The sequence below is a fragment of the Rhamphochromis longiceps genome, linkage group LG10, assembly GCF_057381845.1.
Source record: "Rhamphochromis longiceps isolate RC_006_pf linkage group LG10, R_longiceps_female_GT1.1, whole genome shotgun sequence".
In the NCBI taxonomy this organism is placed as follows: Eukaryota; Metazoa; Chordata; class Actinopteri; order Cichliformes; family Cichlidae; genus Rhamphochromis; species Rhamphochromis longiceps.
Window position 1 is genome coordinate 28,692,843 of NC_140566.1, and position 23,871 is coordinate 28,716,713.

The window sequence follows — 23,871 nt, forward strand, 5'->3', positions numbered from 1 at the left end:
ATAAACGCAGAGTAGTTTGGACCCTGAAGCAGGGTTCATTTGTCATCACCTAAAAACCGGATACCAAAAGACTCTAGAATCAAATGTGATGCCATCTGTCTGACAAAGCTTGGCTGAAACTGGGTCATGGAACAGGACAATGATTGCTAGAACAGAAGGAAATGAACAACAGAATGGCTGAAAAAGAGGTGCCGTATTGGCCCAGTCAAAGTCCAAACCTCAATCTTATCTAACCTGAAGACAGCTGTGTATAAATGAATATAATGTAATGTATAAATGCCCGCAAAAAGAAAAGTGGGGTAAAAATTCCCAATAACGATGTGAGAGACTTATTTTCCTATACAAAACGATTACTTCAAGTTCTTGCTACTAAACAGGGTTTTACAAACTACGGAATCATGGGTGTTTTTCTTTTTTCATGACTCTAGAGAGTTCCTGGAAGAGTACTTGGTCATAGGGGGATTGTCTGATTGTTGGGGTTTTCTTTGTATTATTGTGGGATGTTTACCTTAGAATATAAAACACTTTGAGGCAACTGTTGTTGCGATTTGACGATGTATGAAATTGAAAAGATTTTTCTTCAGTTTTTAATAATGTATAGCTTAACTAATCATTTCTGCTTCCCTTCTACCTCCTCAGTGTGCCATTTTTTATTGTGACTTTCTTGTTCTTCACTGTAAACTTCAGTTTACCCTATTTTATTTAGTAAGCTCCTTCACGAGTAGTGAAGTACTGACTGTGGTTTGTGAAATTGGCAGGGTAATCCATTTTGAGTAAAAAAAGAGAATAAAATATTGATATTTAGCACTGCTCTATCAGTATCTGTCACAAGTGGAAGCACAGTGATATTGTGATACAATATTTTGTTCCACCCCTAGTCCCAGTCATTATTTCATTCACAAAACATTAGCTGAAGAAGCACTGATGCTTAAAGCAGACACCAATGAATCATGATATGATAGACAGAAGGATGCTGCAGTGCCCTCTACTTCCTTCCCCTATTCTGTAATGCTGTCTCTCCTTCGCTGACCCTGGTAAAGGCTCTCAGCTTACTTTTGTTTATCTTTCAGGGGATATAGAAGCGTCTCCTCCTTCCTCTTCCCCACTGCTCTTCTGTTCTGTCTTTCTTCCTTGAAAGATATTTCCAAATGAGTGAGCCCAGACCACAGCTGCCTCTCTGACGCATTAATCACTTGGCTGACGCTCCCTCCACTCCCACGTGCACGTAGACATCGCTTGCGCACACACTTCGACAGGCACACGGCCTCTCGCTCATGGATAACCTGGTTTGACTCACATAAGTAAAGGCATGTACTGCCACCGAGTAATATGAACACGTGTCAGCGCACACGACTTGAGACATAGACAGAAAACATTCTGGGATTATACACAAAAGCATCCACCCACCCCTCAGATGGTCTTGACTTCCCATTCTACACCACCTCCCTCTCTCTCCATCCAGCCATGGCTCCCACATGACCCTCCATTTTCCTCATCATTAGCAACACCAACAAGCAGCCGCATTCCATCCATCCCTCCCTGCTACCCTTCCTGCCTCCCTCGCCATTCCTCTGTTTACTTCTTGATTTCTTTATTTGATTCCCGTACAATCCCTCCCCTTTGTGTCCTCTGTGCAAAGAGAGGCATGAGAGGCGAGAGGGAAAAGGAAGAGATGGTGGAAATAGAAGGGAGGGAAGCCTGTTTAGGCTTTTTAATTTGTATCCTAAAGTGACGCACCTGCTTTATGGTTTCGGCGCTGTCAGAGATGGGTAGAGAATGGTGCGCATCCTCATAGTGAAACGTACCTTAATGAGGCCATAAGGGCCACAATGGGTCCCTTCAGGTAAAAGCAATATAATGTTATGGACTAAAACTATCCATATTCTGCACTTTAACTTTCAGGAATACCTACAGCTGCATTTATTTCTACTTTTGCTCTTTATAGAACTGAGTCTTGCATTACGCCACGGTGACACTAGGGAAAACACTAGTTGAAGACAGCAACGTGATCAAGATTATTGCAACTGTATGCAAAAAATAAGTGTACTCATTGCCTTTGAAGTGATTGCTTTAAAGACAGGGAGCAGGTCTTCGACCCCTCACGGTCGGTTGCCGTCTTCAAAGCTTTGGTGCGTAAAATGGCAAAAAGGTGGAGCCTGAATGTTATCAGTCTATTGTCAGTTTGCAATTTAATGGTCAAGTTGGCAATTACATGTAATCTGTTTGTGATAATATAATGATTTAGTGTGACTTTCTTTTGACAGGGTTGCAACCAGAAAAACAACCAGTTGAGAACCAGTTGAGTCAAATCCCAGAGTTTCTAACAGTCAAACTGCAGACGAGTTGTACTCATCAGCGACGTCTTTATAATCTGCCTGTGTTTATGAGCTACATAACAGTTGTTTGCAACTCTTCAATAATCTTTCTGAGAGTGATAAAAGTCGAGCCGCGATTGTTTGGAGACAGGTTGCAGGTTTGGGGACAGGTCCCAGCAGGTGCTTACTCACTGGACACCACCAACTTCTTTCCTGGTTGTAAGGAGATTACCGTCCTATTTTTTCTATGGTGTGATCGAGTCATTAATGGTCCATTATTTGCTACCTAATGAATGAACCTTGGTTGCAGTTAGATTAGTTCTTGGTTTTAAAAGTAATTAACTTGAGTTTTAGACAGATTTCATGGTGTAAAGTTGTGAGAGATGATAATGATATCAGTGTATTGGCAGGTATTTGTCACTTCTTTATACAAAATAATATTTTCTTAAAGTAAATCTATTTTTTGCCAAGTGTCCAGACAAAAATGATCAAAACATTTTCTCGCTGTATCAGGAGACTTCAGTGAAAAGCTTTTTGAGTTGTAGCTTTGGCCTCTGTATTTCAAACATGCACTCGATGTACTCTTGATGTTAAGTGGCCTTTAGTGAGCAAAAGAGCATGAAAATTAATGTGAAAAAGCAGCTAAAGCAGCATCAGCTTAGATTTCACTGAAAATATTACACCAAACACATGAAAAATGTGAAAAAAGATTGCACATCACGTTAAAAAAAGTTTGAAGAAAACACCATTAAAGAAGGTCAGTTCATCACCAATATACTTTCAGACTTATTAGGTACTTTCTAGTACTGGGTTGGATCACATTTTATCAGCAGAACTGCATTAAGTCTTTATGGCATAGATTCAACGAGGCGCTAGAAACATTCCTCAGAGATTCTGGTACATGACGTTGACATGACAGCATCTCACAGTTACTGCAGATTTATCAGCTGCATGTCTGTAATGAGAATCTCCTGTTGGAAGCAACTATCAGAAAAATGTGTACACTGTGGTCATAGAAAGATGGACACAGTCAGCAACAATAATCAGGTAGACTTTGGTGTTTAAACAATGCACAGCTGGTACTAAGGGGCCAAAGTATGCCAAAAAAAAAAAAAAAGATATCCCGAACTCTATTACACCATCACTGCCACTCTGAACCACTGGTGCAAGGCAGGATGGATGTGTTCATGTTATTTAGGCCAAATTATGACCCTACCATCCTTATTAAGCAGCAGAAATCCAGAGCAATATCTTCTTTCATCTGTCTTGTCTATGAGACAAGATGTGTTTAGAGATGCTGTTCTGCATACCTTGCTTGTAATGACAGGTTATTTAAGTTATTGTTGCCATCCTATGAGCTCAAAGCAGTCTGGCCATTCTCCTCTAACCTCTGGCATCAACAAATAGTGACAGTTACTCACAGAACTGCTGCTCACTGGGCATTTTATCTTTTTTTGGAAAATTCTGTGTAAGAGACGGTTGTGTGGATCAGCAAATTCTGAAATACTCATACCAGCCCCCCTGGCACCAACAACCATGTCACATTCAAATTCCCTTAAATCACCTTTTCTTCTCCAAGCTGATGCTCAGCTCGAACTTCAGGAAGTCATCTTGACCATGTATACCAGCCTAAATGCATTGAGCTGCTGGAATGAGATTGGTTGATTAGAGCAGCGGTCCCCAACCCCCGGGCATCGGACCGGTACCGGTCCGTGAGTCGTTTGGTACCGGGCCGCGAGAGTTGAGGCTCAGGTGTGAAATGTATGGTTTTCAGGGTTTTTAATCGGTTTTCAACGTTATTTTGTTGTTATTTTTATCGTTAACTCGGTTTTCCTGAGTCCTGTCACGTGTGTTGTGAATAAATCTTCTTTTTTTCGGTACCGGTACTAGTTTTATGTTGTTGTATTTATCCGCGACACCTTAAAGGCCGGTCCGTGAAAATATTGTCGGGCATAAACCGGTCCGTGGCGCAAAAAAGGTTGGAGACCGCTGGATTAGAGATTTGCAAACAAGCAGATGAACACATGTACCTAATAAAATGACCGGTAACTGCAATTCAACTGAAGTTAGCATGAGGAGAAAGCTTCCTTCTCAAGCTGAGATGATCACTTAATTTGATGATCACGTTATCAACTCTTTCACATCAAGGCATAGATACTGTCACAGAGTCTGCCATGAAATTTCATATGAATATTCATGGTCTCCAGAGGATGACGTTTTTCAGCTGTGTCTTTTGATCTCAGACAAAAAGATTATTTTGACTGATATTATCTTGAATATTATTTTAAATTATTGTTATTCATGTATCCCAAGGGGGGGAACTTACTTAGCCTTTTATTTAGTCCCACTGTAATAATGCATTATCTTCTTTTAAATTCAAATTGAGAAATTGTGCTTAAAATGTAGCGGTCTCACAGCAAGCTGTCAAATAGTGACAATATGTATTGGTTTGCTTATGTGCACATCTTTCAAGAATTTTCACATATGTAAATTATGACAGTAGAGCTCTTAGATTTGTGATAAATGCGGTCATAGTAATAAGATACGTCCTTTTTTTGAGATAAAGGTCAGTTGTGGAGAAAATTGTGGCCTTTGGATGATGCAAAGGAGGAGGATTTTGATGTAACTGAGAGTCTTTGTTGAAGTCTTCAGAAAATTCATTTAGTTACATATTGACAACAACAATTAAAGAGCCGTTGTGTAACAGCTGTTGCATATTCATCAATAATTACTCTATAATTTCCGAATTTCCCCAACGACTGTAATTTTCATTACTGTTACAGCGTATCGAACTGACATACATTTAGGCTTCATCGGGCTGCAGCTTCCCCATTCTTGTGAGATGAAGCAGTACTTGTATTATAACTCCCATATATCTGCTTCCAAATAGCTGCAAAGTCTGGTGAACAAAAGCAAGGGAAAAAATATAAACTTACAAGTAGCGGTTGGACACGAGATAACAGAAAGTAAATAACGAGAATAAATACGAGTGTAGAATGTCCCGTGTACAAAACATAAACAAATCACAATGCAGCGGTACTCTTAGAGCTTTAGAATACTTTCTTTTTATTTCCGTTGCATTGTTATAACTTGAGTTGCACTCATTAGGCTTAGCAGAGAGATAAAGGCATTATGTGTGGCATACAGCATACAGCAGTGGCTGCACAAAAGCCACTTACATGCTCACTGCAAGCATGTAACACCCTACAAAGCTCTTCACACCCGGCTCTTACGTAATGTGTCACAAATCCAGTGTTCCACAAAAATTGTGTGTGTGTGTGTAGGTGGGGGTATAAGTACATAGCTGTGTCATAATGTCTTACATTTTAAGTAAAATTATATACAAAGATGCCTTATTAGTTATCAGCAGCTACACTAATTTCGGGGTAGGTTCCAAAATGGTCCTCTTCCTTTTGCAGAGGATTTGTAAACATGCTGTTGTTCTTGATCCCCTGACTTTTCATCTTAAGCCATCATCTCGTCAAAATTTAATGCTACTTAAATATTTGATTATTTGTAGCACAGTGAATATAGTTTTACAATTTTATATACCTCTGCCTTAACTGTGACACCTCTAGCTTTTGAGGCTTTTCAGTGTGTGTGTGTGAGTGTGTGTGCGTGTTTGGCACTTTAAAGCAAGGCGATTTATTAGCAATTCACTCAGATGCATTATCTTACATTTGAATGAATCTCAAAGGGCCTTTCTGCTATCACCAGTTTTTGCTTTGGTCTATTATGGATTACATGGTTAAATAATGCAATGTCAGGCTGGAAAGGAATATATTGGCAATGAAAAAGAATCTCGATTATAGCTTTGCAACAACAAACACTGGTAGATTTTAAAGTAAAAAGTTCAAGTGAAACTCATATAGAAACAAATATTTTCTGGATGTCTTTGACATATAGGAGGATTTGTTCACTTTTTTGTGTCTACTGTAGTAAGACGCTTACAGTGCTGTGAAAAAATACTTTTTCCCCATTTAAAAAAGTTTATCATTCATTCCCTCAGAGAGGGCATGATGGCATGACAAAGTTAAGTAAACTGAAAGTTCTCAAAAAGCACTATAGCATCCAACAACCTGGAGAATCAGCTGAGAAACAAAGTTTATTGACATCATTCAGTCTTGAAAGGGTTACAAAGCCATTTCTCAGGCTTTGGGACTCCATTGAACCACAGTGAGAGCCATTATCCACAAACAGAGAAAACTCAGAGCAGTGGTGAGCCTTCCCAGGAGTGGCTGACCTACTAAAATTAAACAACATCTGAAAAACCGCAGGCCTCAGTTAAAGTCAGAGCTCATGGTTCAACAGTAAGAAAGACACTGGGTAAAAACGGCATTCAAGGGAGAGGTCCATGGAGAAACCCACCCAACTTGATTTAAATCTGGTTGCCATTTAATGTCATTAAGCAGGCCATAAAGGCTTGAAATCTCCCCAGCTTGGCTAAATTAAAACGATTCTGCAAAGAAGAGTGGGTCAAAGTCCCACTCTTCAACTACGACTGGCAACTAGGCCAAAGTCCTAGTTGCCAGTTCTCGCTGCCAATTGCCCCCCATACCATCAGGTTTGGTGGGCAATTTTCTGTTTGGACCAGGTAAGTTTGGATAACTTTTATTGTTGAACATATTTAAATGGTCAGAAACAGACCCACATGAAAACAAACCTTCTCCATTTTTTTTAGTACCTAAACAGATGTTCAGATTTGCACCCTGCTCTAATGTCAGCAGAGACTAAGCAAAGCCACTGCTTCAGTAGCACAAATTCGAATTCTTAAACTCCAAATGTTTAGCTGCAGTCCGCCATTGTTATTTCTTTGGAGCAGCTTTTGCTATTAAAATGTCTTGACTACAAGCAAAGCATGCCCAGTTATCTGATGTTGCCAACAAGAAGAAAGCACTCCGTTTCAAAAACTGAAGACTTGATGGGTTATTTATACACAACAGCATTCAAATCCTTAGTGTTAGAAATAAATAGCCGCCACTGGCTGCAGATTGTGTGATGCAGTGAGACGACCTGAATGCAGATGAACAGAGAACCTAAACTGTGAAATACTAAAAACCCATGAAACCATGAAGGGAAGACCAGCAGAGACTCCGACCAGGGACAAGGGGAGACTGAGACAATATATACACAAGAGGAAGATTAGGGGAGTGGAGACAGCTGGGAAACACAGCAGGAGCAAATTAGACATAATGAGGTAAGGGAAGCAAAGTGAACATAATACACAAGAAATAAGAGACTATCAAAGTAAAACAGGAAACCCAACAAACACCGAGAACTCAAAACTGTGTATACTTTACAAAACTCAACACTTTAAACACAGAAACAATGAGTCAAGACACAGACCACGACAGACATGCCAGTGTGTTTTTTGCTTGTATGGTTGCAGGCAAGACCTAAGACATTGTAATCATAATCAGTCAGAAAGTGGGAAAACTTTAAGACAAATCTGGAACCAGTAATCAAAGACTGGTGTGGATTACTGTGTTTTCATGTCGCCTTTTGTGCTACAGTGCAGCCTAAACCCAGGTGGCGTTCTTGTCAGCCTTTTACCTCAAAGAAAATGATAGTTTTCTCTTCATAATATTGTAATTTACTTAGAATGTAAAATGCCCCGAGGTGGCTGCTGTTGTGAATTTGAGCTATATAAATGAAACTGAATCGAACTGTCTTGAATTGCATTAAAGTAAACTGAATTTTCTGTGCTGTGCTCACATACTGTATTTTATTACAGCTGAATTCCCAGTAGGGCTGTTCTCATTGCAAGAGTTTCTGTTTCTGTTGTCAAACAATAGAATGGCTAAGAGAGTGTGACATGAACGTTGATGATTACGACTAGTTGTTATCCTAGACACTTTCAGCCTGCTACTGTAAACTACTAAAATGCTGATTTAATAAACCGTGACATCATCGCCTATTTTATTTGTGAAATTATTGCTTGGACGTGACAGAATGTGGTCAAGTGTGTCAGCTGTGCCGCATTAGCTGATCCTCTCGGTCACTCTCTTTTTTTTGAAAGTGGTAAGGGAAGCTGCAACAGTGAATGTGCACATTTGGAGCAGGCGTTAACACCTTGCCCACACTTCAGGGGAAGGTAATTTGTGCTTTTCCATCGACTTTGCATTGCATAAAGCTACATCCTTGTTAGAAAGCTACATTATCAGCAGGGATGGGAACCCAGAACTAAGGTCTCTGGCACACAGACCTAGTCACTAGAGAAAATGTGCATTCCCTGACCGGTTGGCAATTGTTTGCTGCCAGTTGCTTTCTTTCTCCAGGTAAAATCAGATGCATAGAAGGTACAACACCAAAAATCTCCAAGTGGTTGCTTGACTAGACTACTAGTTTGCCACTGTTGCCCGTAGCTGGCATTAAAGATGTTGACTTGACTGCAAACCCTTTCTAACTGACCACCACTGGGTAAAAATGTGACGGAAATAGAGATCGTTTGCCTGACATTGCTTTGTTTCACTCTTCGCCGTTTCATACAAACTATGCAACCAACACAATCGCAAGGAGATTTTCGGTGCAGTTTTATCTTTGCAATCATTTTCACCTAGCAACAGCCTGCAGCTTTTAGCAACCACTAACCAACTGGAAAGGGAATACTCAATTTTCTCTTGTGACCAGTGGTTGCCAGTCAGTCTCTTGGCCTGTGGAAGTGAAGCCTAAATTATTATAACCTGCTGAACTGCAAAAATGAGCCTTTAATGAAAGAAATTTGGATGCTGGCAAAATGATGTGATTCATGAACAGGAGGAAAATATGAACCGAGATCCTGAAACTCGAAAGCCTAAGCCTACATATAAGTCAGGTGGCACGTGATGTATTTCTTCTTCTTGAAAAAGTGCTTGTAGTAACGTCAAAGATACATGATTCAAAAAGCCAGAAGCAGCTTAATTGTGTTTGCCAGTGACTTAGCACGCTGTTTTTAAACAGTCATTTCAAATGAAAGATCTGTTCTGATGATCTGATCTTCCGATAAAACCTGAAATACACATTTTGGAAACGAATGACACTTGCAATAACTTGCACAATACACTACGCCCACCTTAAATCTTGCACAAATTCAGGACCGTGGCAGTATGAAAATATTCATTCACCTCTGTAATGGTCCCGTTGCTGTTAGGATTAATTTACTCCACTCAGGATTGTGAATTTGAGAAACTGCAGCTGTTTATTTTCAGTTAATGACATTCATGTTGGTGATGCATCGTAATGTGCCACCCACTAGGGCTCTATAAAACCGTTCACTGCTCAGTATAACCCATAAACAAATAATAAGATAGCAAAAAAGCCTCGCTAATAGAACAATACAAATTTGTGAACACCTCACAAATATGATATATAATAAAAAGAATTCTTTTAAATGGAAAGCACACACACAAACATATATATTCTGTGCTGATTTCTTCAGTTGTAAACATCATGCCCACCTGCATTTATAGGCAGAAGTGTGTTTTCTATACTCTTAAAATCAATCTATTTTATTTTTATCCAACATGTCTTTCTTTTAAAAATGACAGATTACCTTGTTATAGCTTATTCTGGGGCAGTGACCATTACATACAATCTCTGTGTCTGCTGCGTGCTGTTAACAATTCGTAACAGTGTTCTGATAGTTAAGTCTCATCTCTAAACTGACCAATGGGATCGTCTCCCATAAATTCTGTATGTCATATATTTGAAATTCCCTCTGAACAGCCGTGGTTTACAGACAGATTAAGTGAACTGCCTCCTTCAAATCCTTGCCAAGAGGGATTCCACTGTTTGAAGTGGTCAGGCTGTACAAGGATCTTGACCTTTTCTCGGCTGCCTCTAGCCGCCAGGCGGCTGTACTAACACAGCATTCACACGGTAAGTGCTGGTTGGAATGACAAGCTCAAATATGAAAAGCAAAGTCGTAGCTTTTTTTTTGGCTCTTGTAACTATCGTGCCACAAAGTAATTACACGGTCTGGGAACACTGGGAACATTGTCTTTACAAAGATGTCTGAAAAGCAGGAGGTCAAAAGAACAAACCTCCAGTGTGGACAAAGTAGGTTATAAAAGAAAACAGATCAACAGAAAAATTATTACCCATAAGTATCCACTGCTGTCGCTGAGGAGATAGAGCGGGTCGACCACTAATTGGAATGCTGATGATTCGATCCCCAGCTCCTCTAGTCTGGATGTCAAAGTGTCCTTGGGCAAAGATACCTAACCCCAAAACACTCTCAGTGCAATAGCATTTGGAGTATGTGTGATAGTTACAAAGTGCTTTAAAGCATAGAAGCACTTTGAGTGCTCGGAGTAGAAAAATGCTACCAGTCCATTTACCATGCTGCAGTTACACGCACATGAACGCTTTAATTTTCCTGAGCTATGGGGAATTGTTGGCTACTTTTTGGCTTACAGTCTATTTTATTTCTTCCAAATAAACTGGTTTATGTGAGCAAAATCACATCAGTATGGACATATAATCTGATTTAAAGTTGCAGAGCTTGGTTGCTTGTTGGTTTCTTCACGTTACTACAAATACAAAGGTGACTTGTTAATCATGTATTTTGGGCATGTAGAGCGCATACTGTTAAATTTCCATCACTAAAAGCACTCTGGAGTGATTGCTGGTCATCATTTATAGCCACTCCTATATTAAAGGCAAGGCAAGGCAAGGCAAGTTTATTTGTATAGCACAATTCAACAACAAGGTGATTCAAAGTGCTTTACAGAGACATTAGAAACAAGAACAAATAAAAAGCATGATTTAAAATTGATTAAAACAAGCAAATAAACTAACTAACTAATTAACAAACAAACAAACAAACAAACAAACAAACAAACAAACAAAACAGTATATAAAATCAAAACAGATAAAATCAGAACAGTAGATAAAATCAGTAGTTAAATGTAAGTTTTGAAATTTAAGCTTAAAGGTGTGGATTTGGTGCTTTATTCAAATGCAGCTGAGAACAGGTGAGTCTTCAACCTGGATTTAAATAAACTGAGTGTTTCAGCTGATCTGAGGCTTTCTGGGAGTTTGTTCCAGATATAAGGAGCATAAAAGCTGAATGCAGCTTCTCCGTGTCTGGTTCTGACTCTGGGAACTGATAAAAGACCGGATCCAGATGACCTGAGGGATCTGGAAGGTTCATACTGGGTCAGGAGGTCATTGATGTATTTTGGTCCTAAACCATTCAGAGCTTTATAGACCAGCATCAGAACTTTAAAGTCTATCCTCTGACGGACAGGCAGCCAGTGTAAGGACCTCAGAGCTGGACTGATGTGGTCCACTTTTTTGGTCTTAGTGAGGACTCGAGCAGCAGAGTTCTGAATGAGCTGTAGTTGTCTGACTGATTTTTTAGGTAGACCTGTAAAGATGCTGTTACAGTAATCAAGCCTACTAAAGATGAATGCATGGACTAGTTTTTCCAGGTCCTGTTGAGACATCAGATCTTTTATCCTTGATATATTCTTGAGGTGATAGTAAGCTGACTTTGTTATTGTCTTAATGTGTTTTTCTAAGTTTAGGTCTGCATCCATCACTACACCCAAATTTCTCGCCTGGTTTGTGGTTTTTAGATGTATAGATTGAAGTTCTCTGGTGACCTGTAATCGTTTTTCTTTGGCGCCAAAGACTATTACTTCAGTTTTGTTTTTGTTTAGCTGGAGAAAATTGTGGCACAACCAGTCATTAATTTCCTCAATGCATTTACCAAGAGCCTGTACAGGGCCTCGGTCTCCTGGTGACATTGTGATATATATTTGTGTGTCATCTGCATAGCTGTGATAGTTTATTTTGTTGTTGTTTATAATCTGTGCCAGTGGGAGCATGTAGATGTTAAACAGAAGGGGTCCCAAGATGGAACCTTGGGGAACTCCACATGTGATACTTGTCTGCTCAGATGTGAAGTTACCTATTGATACAAAGTATTTCCTGTTAAAGTGGATTTATAATGCGTTATAGTCTTTAGAGAGTTTGTGCAAATGGCTAAAATTGATGTTATCTACATTAAATGTTACTAATTACATACTGTGGCAAGAACCTTTTACTTTGTTTCTTTGTTTTCTCCTTTATGTAAGTTGGGCTGTCCTGGTGCTTTTTTAAAACTTGAGTTTGTAGATCATTTAAGTAACCGAGCGACATGACGAATGTGTAAACACACTGCATAAGTAGTCCCTTAGGGCAACTTGTAAAAGATGCAAAAACATAAATAAATGACTGAATTTGCCTAATTTCGTCCAGTAACTTAATAACAGGCAGTGGTGGGACTGCTGTTCTTTGGACTCACCACCTCATCATTTTCACAGTGGTATTCTAGCTGGTCTTAATAACCCACTCCAGAGCCTTTTGGTCTTGGGTCATGCACTTTTCATGTTCTAGCATTTGCAGCTGGAGGGATTTAAACTGCAGTAACGAACAAAAATTATGGACCAAGCATCACTAACGCAAAACACAGAAACCTCCCACTAGTGTCTTGTGTTATGACTGTGCAGATTCTTAATCTGTCTAAAAATGCATGGACAGTCTCTGATTTCCTATTTCCTAATCCATTCATCCATTTTAACTGGCTATCCAGTAGTTTTTAATACAACAGGTCAATACCCAGAAGATGGCCAAGTAGAGGAAAAAACCTTTAGTCTAAGCTAACTTGGGTTGGCTCTTTTTTGTCTGGTACGATCACACCATCTGCAGTGGTGTTTGGTCTGGCTGCTGGTCTGAAAGTAGAGGAGAGAGAATGTCTGGAAGTCTTCTTGTCTTAATCCAATTTCTGTGCTTCTTTTTCCAACATTGATTAATGTATTTCTGTCATCAGTGATAATATATAATATGTGTTTCAGCAAAATGAGCCAAAAAGTAGGACTTCAAGCAGAAAAAATAAAAATGTCTGCATATCTGCATGCACCAAGGTGAACAATGAGCTGTTATATTTGCTTGAACATGGATGTGCCTCTATTTCTTGTCCTGCTGAGCATTTTCTTTTTTGCATTTTTACTTGCGACAGGAGAAAAAAAAACGAGACTGCTCTGCAGTACTTCCTTGAGCATCATTAGCGTCTTTGATCTGTACTGATTATGGTTGTAAAGAATGACCTCAGAGCTGATATCGCTGTACTTATATACACATGTTCAGAAATCATCTCTGTGCATTCAACACAGACACTCATAATCAATCGTGCTCATGCGCATCTGTGGAAACATGTAATCAGACAGGACCGCTCGCATCGAGCAAGTGCAAAACACGAACACGGTCACTCTCTCTGCGCCTCGCACAAAAGCACACTCTCCCACACGCATATTGTATGGGCCAGTGCACAAAGATTTGTCATTTTATCAGCAGGAACCTCACCAAGAAAATAGAAGAAAATGATTGTATGCTGTTCACTAAGCATGTACTCAGATACACGCAGCCCTTTTGAATGTCAAAGGGAAATCAATATCTCTCGATTGGTTGCGGTGATCGCAAGCTGTGCTGAGAGCATCACGGCACACAAATGTTAAATATATATAACTATATATAAAATGTACCGTGTTGTATAAGATTACTGTACGTTGCATCATGTTCCTGACTAAAACAAGGCATTAATAAATGCATGTTTAATACCGGAGCTGATAAAAAATGCAACAGCAGTACTATTACTACTAATATCACCACAGGGAGAGCTGATATGTGAAAAAAAGATACATCGACAGACTGATTCTTGGATTAATATTTGATCTTTTCAGCAACCTTTTTATCTTTCAATCCCGTATACAAGTGTCATTATGTACAGAACAAAATCTACAAACCGATTCTCAGAGAGTGAATCAAAGAACATATCCAAGATCATTTTCCAATGCATTTTGATATCTGCATTACAGTGGGTTTAATTTTCCGTTGATAATCGTCATCACTGTCATGGTGGCCATCGCTGTGACCTAACTTAATATGCATACAATTCTTTCCGAATCAAATGGAAATATGCAGCTGTTAGCCTCGGCAAATGGAACATGACATTTTTTCCCTCTTCCGCGGCAGTATTAGTGAATTTGGGCCTGAGGCTAGCTTTGCACAGTGAAGTGTGGAGTGTCATTGTCTGACAACTTTAATCTAGGATTGGCTGCTCTGACTTTTTGACATGGATGGCCACGGGCTTAAATCTTGTCCCCTCTCAGTGCCATGGGCCAAATATGTTGCTGGCTATTGACAAAGCAGCAAATGTTAGATGTACATGTTACTTAGTTCATGCTAGAGCTTAAAAGACACATTCCAACTATTTTAAATATTTGTTTGCATTTGTCATAGCATAAAAATTATTTATAGACCCCTCTAGACCTTCTGGATAGTCACTGGTGTGATTTAATGTCTGTATGCTCTGCTGTTGTTGCTAAGATGTACCTGCTTATACTAGTTAACCCTGTGGAGCTATTAATATGCAGTTAAAACACAACTACTGTGGTGGAATCTGTAATGTTTGAAGATTATTCAGGTAACAAGTAACCTGGGAATACATCAGAATACATCAAGGAGTTTTGTAGTTCATTAGGTAGTCATGATCAGGTGATTTGCCCTGCAGTCAAAATATTTTTTCTCCATCTTTTCTTATTTGCCCTCCTTTAAAAAAAGGACACGCAATGAAAAAACATAAGTGTGGCCCATACTGAATTTGAAGTTTTTTCCTGGAGTGCTGATTAAAGGATGAAGTCTCTGTATCCAAGCTGTACGTTGATTTTCTGCATGTCCTCCCAGTAATTTTGGGGTTATCTCATGGTGTTCTTTTCCCCCCCCATTCCTCCTCTTCCACATCTGCTCAATCCATTTACAATACATTGACACGTTGAGGAAACACTCTTAGATGGTACAGAGGACAGATGATGTGACACTGATTTATTGTTCAGATTTCATGTAGCAGCTTTGCATACTTGCTGTATTTCAAGCTTTGGCTGAAGGTATAGTTATTGCTCAGACTACACATGCAGTAGTATCCAAAGGCTACAGGTTTGACTTCTCTAATGAGGCTGAAAAATAAAATAGCACAGACATTTATCAATACACATCCACATGCATTACCCTATATATTCCTTCCACTGCACAGACATCACTTCTACCACAATCATTACTAGAAACAACACTGTGCTCCAAATGTACTCCAAATAATTATGTATCTCCCATATTTGCAACATTAGTTAGCTGATAGAGCCAGGGGGCGGGTAGTGGGTCAGTACAAATATTTGTGTTAATGCCCTGTTCAGCACACAGTGGTCTAATACAATATCCAGTGTCCCAGTACCACACATTTGCCCTCCCAACTTGTCACATTTAGTAATTCTTGGTCAAGACCAGGATTGATCATATTTTGACACACTGAAGACCCTTTCACCAGTGCAGGTTGTGCTCTGGGATAACTTATTGGTTGCAAAAATCTACAAAACATGCAAAAATCTGTATTGTTTCTCAGTCACATTTGGCAAAAAATAGGACGCAAACCTTCTTGCGACCAGGAAAAATCAATGGTTTCCCAGTGAATCCTCTAGTTACAACCCGGCTCTGCTATGCGACAGGGGAGGTAACATAAACGAGCCCAAAGCCAGGACGATCAGATTAAAAAACAAAGTTTATTGCCGAAACTGAAAACCGTTTGTGAAGCGACTCACTAGGCAAGTAAATAAAGCCAACGTACTCTCACACGTTCAAATAACACATTCAAATACAAAGAACACTAATCATAAGGGCAGCGACACATAGACAGAGGTGCAGAGGCAGGAGGTACAGCCTACACAGTCTGTTCACAACAAAGAGTCCCCCTCAAGTGAAGAATCGCCAGCCTTTTGTAGTCGCGGACAGCCGCGTCATTGGTCCGTTGAATGCCGAGGATCCCCCAGCAGCCAATGCTCTATGAGGACCGGCACCCTTGAATTTCCTTACAGGAAGGCCGGCCCACTTCCTCCAAGGCCAGAGGCTGTAACAGCAACCACTTTTGATTGTTTGGTGTTTGCACAGGCTACCTTTCTCTGCACAGTTACGGTTCAGACCGACTGCAATCACTCTCAGACACGCCACCATCACACTGCAATCAATCAGTCTGTGCTAATGAGCACAACTTGCTCATGATGCATCTCTTTCGGTATGAGACTCAAAAAAACGTGTTGCAACTGTTTGTTTTCTGGTTATGAAATAATAATAATACTTTCACTGTATAATTTCTGTAATTACCAACTTGAACCCCTTCAAGCACAAACTGGCTGATAGCAGATTGACTGTCTTACTGCCTTTCACCACAATGATTGGTCACTGCCAACGAGTCAAATTCATTGCATATTGTCACAGTCATTTTTGGTCGTGCTGTAGTTTCTGATCTGGGTTTTTCCTGTCGTGACACCAGCATTTGTTGCAGACATTGTGAGCATTAATCACAGTCTTGCTTTTTGACTTTTACTCTTTACAGTGGCAGAAAAAAAGATAATGTTTTGGATTCAAAATGCCTCTTTTCACAACATTAAACACATAACCACAGCTTCTCGCCATTTTACTGCAGCAACAGTGATGACACCAGCGAAACAACATTTGCCTCTGACTTCAGACACTGGCAGACTCTATCTCAGACACTGAGTGGTGTCTCTTGAAGTCTTTAGGAATGCTCTTTACATTTAAAATCACACAAAGTGGGTACAGAGTGCATTTATCGCCAGTATGTGATGAGCCAGCAGTGAAATTGCCCTCCTAAGTAATGCTGAAGCTGAAATTAAAGTTGCTTTTCTCAGATATTTAAAGTTTTCATTTAAAATATTTCTCTTAAGCAGACTCTTGAAATATTTAATCATTTAGGAAAGCACCAAAGGGATATTTAAGTAATTTCCACCAGTCCCCAAGAGAAAGGTACATTGTTCAAATGAAGCAGAATAAAGCTCATTTATATTTGTCATTCCAAAAAAGCCTTTAAGTTGATTTTTTATTTTTTAATTATTAAAAACCATTATCTTTTGGATGTAAAGGATAGCAGTCAACAAAAATCTACCATACAGTATTTCATCATTGTCAGTGAGCTCTCCAGTCATTATTATATGCTTTCCTATAATCATATTATACTTTCCAGCAGCTGCTGCAGACTGTGAAGCCTGAGAATATCAGGTCAATAAAGCAGTGATTTATGCCTATACAGTGGCAGTTCCCTGGTCTAGATTCATGCAGATTATTCTACTATTCCGAGTATATGTCATATATTGCATTGGAAATAGGAAAGATGTGCACTCGCAAGCTTTGCTGAATACTAACAAAGCTGTGAGACTGACCAAGAAATGAGCCTTCCAACTTTCCCATGGTGCCTCTCAACTGCTTACTGCTATTAAATCCCCAACACTGCTTACCTGTGTTTGACTTCTGTCTGCTGTTTGCTCGGGTTCTGTCGTTACACTGTTGGTCTCTTCATCTGTCCGGCGGTCAAATGGATGGCAATAGTGCTTTTTTTATTTGTGTCTAAACGCACGAGCTCCTTTTTTAATGGAAAAGGCAAATTAAGTGATGGATTTAAACATTTGGAGGAAATGCATTAAGTGCAGCTCAGGCTAGCAATTACATATCACTCCCACCATCTCTGATGTGCCATTATCATAATGTCTGTTTCAGTTATGAGAGTTTATCTCCTACTGTTGTCATACTGTGCTGCAGGACTGTCAGTGGTAGCTAAATGCACCTCGCTAAAAGCTTCAGTGTGAGACTTTTGTTTGAAGGCAGGGTATCATTAGTCCTTTACTCCTACCCCTCACTTGGTAATCGTGATGCTGCAACACTTGTCACACTTCTTGATGAGTTATCACACATCAAAAAGGGCTTACGGGCACATTATATAAATCCTTCACAGGTACTGAGGAAGCACACGGCCAATCTGCATATTTATTCCACGATCACCTGAAGATACTCTGATGCATATGTCACGGTGACATCCAAACAGCTGTTTTAGGCTCAAACGGGTGACACGGTTATGATAAAATGATCAAAACAGACAGACATTTTTTTTTCCGTTTCACAAAGAAGTAAATACTTTCCACAGGACAAATCACTTCAAGTTTGGACTCAGAAGAGCAGGGAACCAGAAAACTTTAAGCACCTGAGAATAACTTGGTTCTTCACGGTGACCTTCTGACACACTTCCCTCTCTAAACATTTGAGCAAAAAAGAAAAACAAAACGTCACCTTCTAGATTTTTACAGCCGTTGTCCACTCCAATGTCAGGACTACTTTTCTAAAGCTCCTCTGGTGGTGTCGTAGGTGGCTGTGGCACATGGTTGTTGTTGGCCATTAATTAGTGTAAAGCTCCTCCACCTCCCTGCACCGTTTTCCAGCATGTCAGACTTGTTTATTTTGCACAACAGGAACAATTAAGCAGCTGACAAGACAGCCACCGTTTGAAGTCCTTCCTGCTACTTCCAGTGACTTACAACGCAAGTTAGCAGGCACCTTGCAGCACCCTGCTGCTGCCTTGTAACCTTCAGCGGATGTCTTGAAATGCATTTTGTAGTACGCAAGTAGTAGTAGTAGTATTATCATAACCAGATGCCCACCCTACCACCCACCTCTGCAACATCTTTGAAAAATGAGGTTCGGTCTTGAATATTAAAGACAGTGCGGTTCATTTATTTAGGGCTGCGTTCAGGCCACTGAGGGATGCTGATTTGAATCTCGTTTGTTAAGCTGTCTATCCTTATCTGTCAGCATCAGAGGATGCAATTTCTCTCTTCCCACCTCATCCTCCTTGTCTTCTAAATGGCAGGGATATTTAGAGGTGCTTGACAACTGAGGCATGCAAATTAGCAGTTGATGTTTCCTGTGTTCTTTCAGTTTCCTTCACTGTTCACCCCCCCCCACTCCACCCCTGAGTCGGCCCTTTTAGCCTAACTGAGAAGATATATTTGTGATTCTATTTTCATCATCATGTAGGAGGGAAGTATGGGCTGGTGGTGGTGATGGTGTGTGTGTGTGTGTGTGTGTGGGGGGGGGGGGAGGGGAGGGGTTCAAACACTTTATCCATAGTTTCTCGAACTGCAATCAGAGTAATGGCAAAACAGCAGCCTCCTTTGTAAGGCGAGGAATGGAGGAGCAACAATAGCAGCGTTCATTTATTGGTGCATTTTACATTTGTTTAGCCCCGCATACCGATGTGATGTATTCATATACAGCAGCAACTTCGCACATTATCAGCAGCTCTCATTTTGAATTAAGCATAAATTCAATAGTTATAAAAATAATTTACTAGAAACTCCCAACCCCATTAGGAAGTTGTAGCCTCTTATTAAACTGTTTATAATAGCTGTCATATTTATTAGGTGCGATGCTGCTGCAGTGTGATCCTTCATTATATTAAATTAAAACTAATCAAAAGCAGCATTGGCCAGCAGAGACTGGTGATGATGGTCTCAGATTGCACAATATCAGGCTGAAAATAGTCCGGTCTGACATATGTTGGGCGTCAGGCTTGACAGTTTATTGTTTTATCTGGTCTAGTGTGTCCCAGTGGAAGAAAACCATGGATCTTGTATCCTTGCTGACACTCAGGTGATCTGCACCATGCCAACACGAATATTCTGTGGAACAGTATACATAACAGAGTAATGTCTGAGGAGATGTATGCAGTGCCGTATAGCAGCAAATGTTCCACGCATGCACACCCTCTGCAGGGTGTGAATAGGCCTTCAATCATGGCGTGTCTGCACCGAGTTCATCTGAGTTCACCAGTGTACAGTAGTAACTTTACAAAGAGGCTACCCACAGCTACTCTGCAGAAAGATGCATGAAGTATTTATTGTTCTGTCCTTAACCGTGTCAGCACAGAAAAAGTTTGGGCTGTGTTGTTTCAGTCTTACATCTCCTGTGTGTCTGATATATATATATTTATTTAAAAAAAGGCCTCACTCCTCTGTTCCAGCAGAGTACAGGTAACGTTTGAGGTGCAGGCTTCAAGCTTGTCACTCCCCACACATATATGACATATAGAAATTTGAGAGTAATGAGTAAATAACCACCCGGTTACAGGTGGATTCTGTTGGCATAGAGGGGTCAAAAACGGGAGACAAAAATTCAGTGTATGTCAGTTTTGCAGTTCCAGTATAAACCACCATATAAGAGGGTGTGTTGGGTATATGATGTGAAAGGAGTGGGTGTGTATTAAACAGTGCAGTTCGAGTTGAACTAACTGAACTACCTCACAGGCTTCACTTCATTTTTCTACTCCATTTTCTACTTTTGCACAAGTACTACATTTGGCTTCGAGCACTTCCAAAATGCAGGTGACCTACAGTCAACACTCTGCCTTAATGCCCTTGTATAAACACAGAGATGGAGTCATCAGCACTCGCTGCTGCTCATGATATGCTTCCTACTGTATATAGATCCAGTGTTCGTGGTGCTGTTATAAAGGAAGGTGTGTAGATGTAATGCCTTCTAGTGTCCTGAAGGCTTTTTCGCTCAGTCTCAATGACAGACAAACTTTCAAAGGTAACCAGCTGGAAAAGTCAACCAAGTTTTGAGCAGAAGGTTTGCTCTTTGTGCTAAGTAAGGTGTGGTTGCACTTACCTTTAAAACACATCATGCTGTTCACTGTTCAACAAGACAATTTGACTTTAGTCATGGTGTTTGAATGGGTAAACAGGTTGATAGCCATGTGTAACAACAGAATAATACAGTTAATAAGACGAAAGCTAAATATACCTGTAAACCGGTCGGCACAGGCCCGTACTCCATCAGGCCCTTGTACTCGGTCAAGCCCAGTTGGCTTCTCTATTGTCCTTTGCAAACCAGGCAAAGAAGCTGCTGAGATTTTCAGCCAGCCTTTCAAATCAAATCACAAATCAAATCACTTTTTATTGTCACATCACATGTGCAGGCACACTGGCACAGCACATGCCTTGCATTGTTGTTAGTGGTTTCAGGCTGTAAATTTCTGCTTTACTATTGATAGACTGTAATGAACTGGAACTCTGTCTCCGCCTGCTGTGGATGGGAGTTGAAATTGAATATGTACTCTGTCTGAAGTTTGTGGTTATAGCCCTTATGTGCTTCTTTAAGTTGCCTTTAGCTATACTGCCAGTTATAGCTGACTCAAAGCCACAATGCATAATGGAGATATGCAGGATATATAGCACATGAACAAAGCCATCTACACAGTACATCTACAAGAGCTTCTCAGCAATGGAAACCCCTCTCATGAAGCCGTGGTGCACAGTTTTTGTGCTGCTCTTAGTACCAGCAGAGTTTTGTCAACTTTGTCAACTATATACTTCAGCACTCAGCAACCCCACTCTCTAACTTTACATGGTTGGCCTCTTAATTGCTGAGCTATCTAAATGCTTCCACTTTGCAATAATACCACTTACAGTTGATCGTGGGATATGTAAGAGGCAACTCGCAGCTGTGTCGGGATCCTGTTACGACACTCAAATTTAGTGTTTGATTTTGTACACTAGTAGGAATCGGACTGAAAACAGCTGAATCCAAAGATTAAGAGCTGTGGTCCAGTATTTTTGTCTATAAAGCATAGCTAAAATGTTTGACCATTACCTTGCTTTTTGCCATTTCCCAGTTTTAATCAGAGGCATTTTTTTAAATTAACGACTGATATTTATAAACCTCATCATACTTGCTTGGAGGTGGTGACAGCAAAGCCTGTATGTGGAGTTAGAAACAAAATCCCTTAACGTAGGTAGGAGTCAGCAGCTGCAATTAAATCTGTGAATCTATGTTTTCAGATGCACTGCTGTCTTTTAAGGGCTTTAAGTTTAACAATTGCATATTTGCTGTAACTGGATATTGTAATGCAAGAAATGACATTTTGGGGGGGAAAGGAAAAATGTTGTCAGAGAATATTCACTATCAACATTTTTTTTCCATTTGCCAGATGTCTTAATTAAAAACATTTCCTCATTATGCTAATGAAAAACTAATTTGATTACAATTATGCTTCCTTAAAAATGCAGCTACTGTTGCAGTACAATGTAATTTCTAGGAAACAGGTTTGATAGAAGTAATAATAATAATAATAATAAACTTTATTTATAAAGCACACTTAAGAACCAAGGGTATGCCAAGGTGCTTAACAAGTAAAAGTACATTAATGTGTGCTCCTGCAGACCCTTCCACACCTCTACCTGACGGTGCTTTATTCTCTTACAGAAACATGACTATCATATTGAAAAAGTTAGTTATCCGTTTTCCTAATTTGTTGACTTCTTCTGTGCTTTGACTTCCTGTTATCGTTTGTCCATGCTTCCATTTAGCCTGGAGCATCCAGTCATGTGTGTGTGTGTTTGTATCTCACCAATAAAAAATATTGCGGGGATGAACATAACTAGCACCCACCACTGACAAGCTGCCAAGTGTTGGTTTTGTGGTAATCATTTAGAAATAAACCAAAGCCACTCAAGGTCCACCATCAGCCACAACAATAGATGCTACCCCACAGCAAAGTCTGGGACATTATTACTGTAGTTTTTCAAACCAAGTAGCTACAAAGAATCCATTTTTCATTCTTCAGGCAGAGATATTGCTTGTGAAACAAGGAAGCGCAGAAGTCTAACTGGCTACTGATGACCAATGACGCCTGTGACCAATTTTTCACAGCCCGTGGGCTTGCTGAGCGGTTTCCCAGCTTTCTCAGTTCCTGTTTATTGGACACATATTAAGCTGGCTTGGTCCACCACCTGCTGAATGTTGACTCATTAAATATTGCATTGCACTAAAACAGTTGGTCAAAAAAAGTAGAATTACATATCATCTGTTCGATATTTGAAGATCTATATATATATATATATATATATATATATATATGTACATATGCTAACGTAATTTCTGTGTCTTTGTTTTGTCCAGTGGTGAGTCAGAACCTGGTGACAGACAACGTGACCGTGGTGGAGGGAGAGATGGCGATCATCAGCTGCCGGGTGAAGAACAATGATGACTCCGTTATCCAGCTGCTCAACCCCAACAGACAGACAATCTACTTCAGAGACATGAGGCGTGAGTGTTGTACAACCTTGAATGACTTCACTGCCATTCTTTATTAATTAGGCTATATTTTTGTGTGTTTGAGTGTGTTGATGTAAGAAAGTAAATTGACTTTTTTTGTAAAAGAAAATCAATTAGTGAAGCAGCTGATGCCTATTTCAGTTTTAAATGTCAGCGTTTTTACATTACAATGCGATGTGCCAAAGAGAGTTGATAATGAGATACCAACATGAATTTAGCAGGCTGATTGGACTTTATTGTTGCTTTTGGTTGCTAAGTATTCAAGCATTGGGTAGAATCAGGCTTTTAGTTTTTATAGGGTAGTGCATTGGAGATTTTAGATATTTAATAACTTACCTTTCTTTCCATTTTGTTTGAGCTAGCCGATTAGCCTTTGTGAATACAACTAAATCCGGCACGACATGGAATAATTTCTTTGCACAACCTTTCCATCAAAATAAAGGAATTTTAGTTTTACTTTGAAAAGGGGGTGCCTTTTGGGAGTTTTTGAGCCTATACGTGTCACTTCCAAACAGTACCTCAAAGAGAAGTGGGTCGAAATCCAGGAAGCGCTCCTTCTCAAAAGTAATTAAAGCGAGCTTAT

At 39.9% G+C, this 23,871-nt stretch overlaps 1 protein-coding gene across 3 annotated transcripts in view; it reads left to right on the forward strand.

Annotated features, from left to right (window-relative positions):
- The window catches only part of cadm1a (cell adhesion molecule 1a), a 503,561-nt gene that overhangs the window by 339,091 nt on the left and 140,599 nt on the right, over positions 1-23,871 (forward strand). For all 3 annotated transcript variants that reach the window (XM_085421220.1, XM_085421222.1, XM_085421221.1), the window contains one exon: positions 23,133-23,279. In XM_085421220.1, coding sequence (XP_085277346.1) covers positions 23,133-23,279 — 147 coding nt within the window. The remainder of the gene's footprint in view (positions 1-23,132; positions 23,280-23,871) is intronic.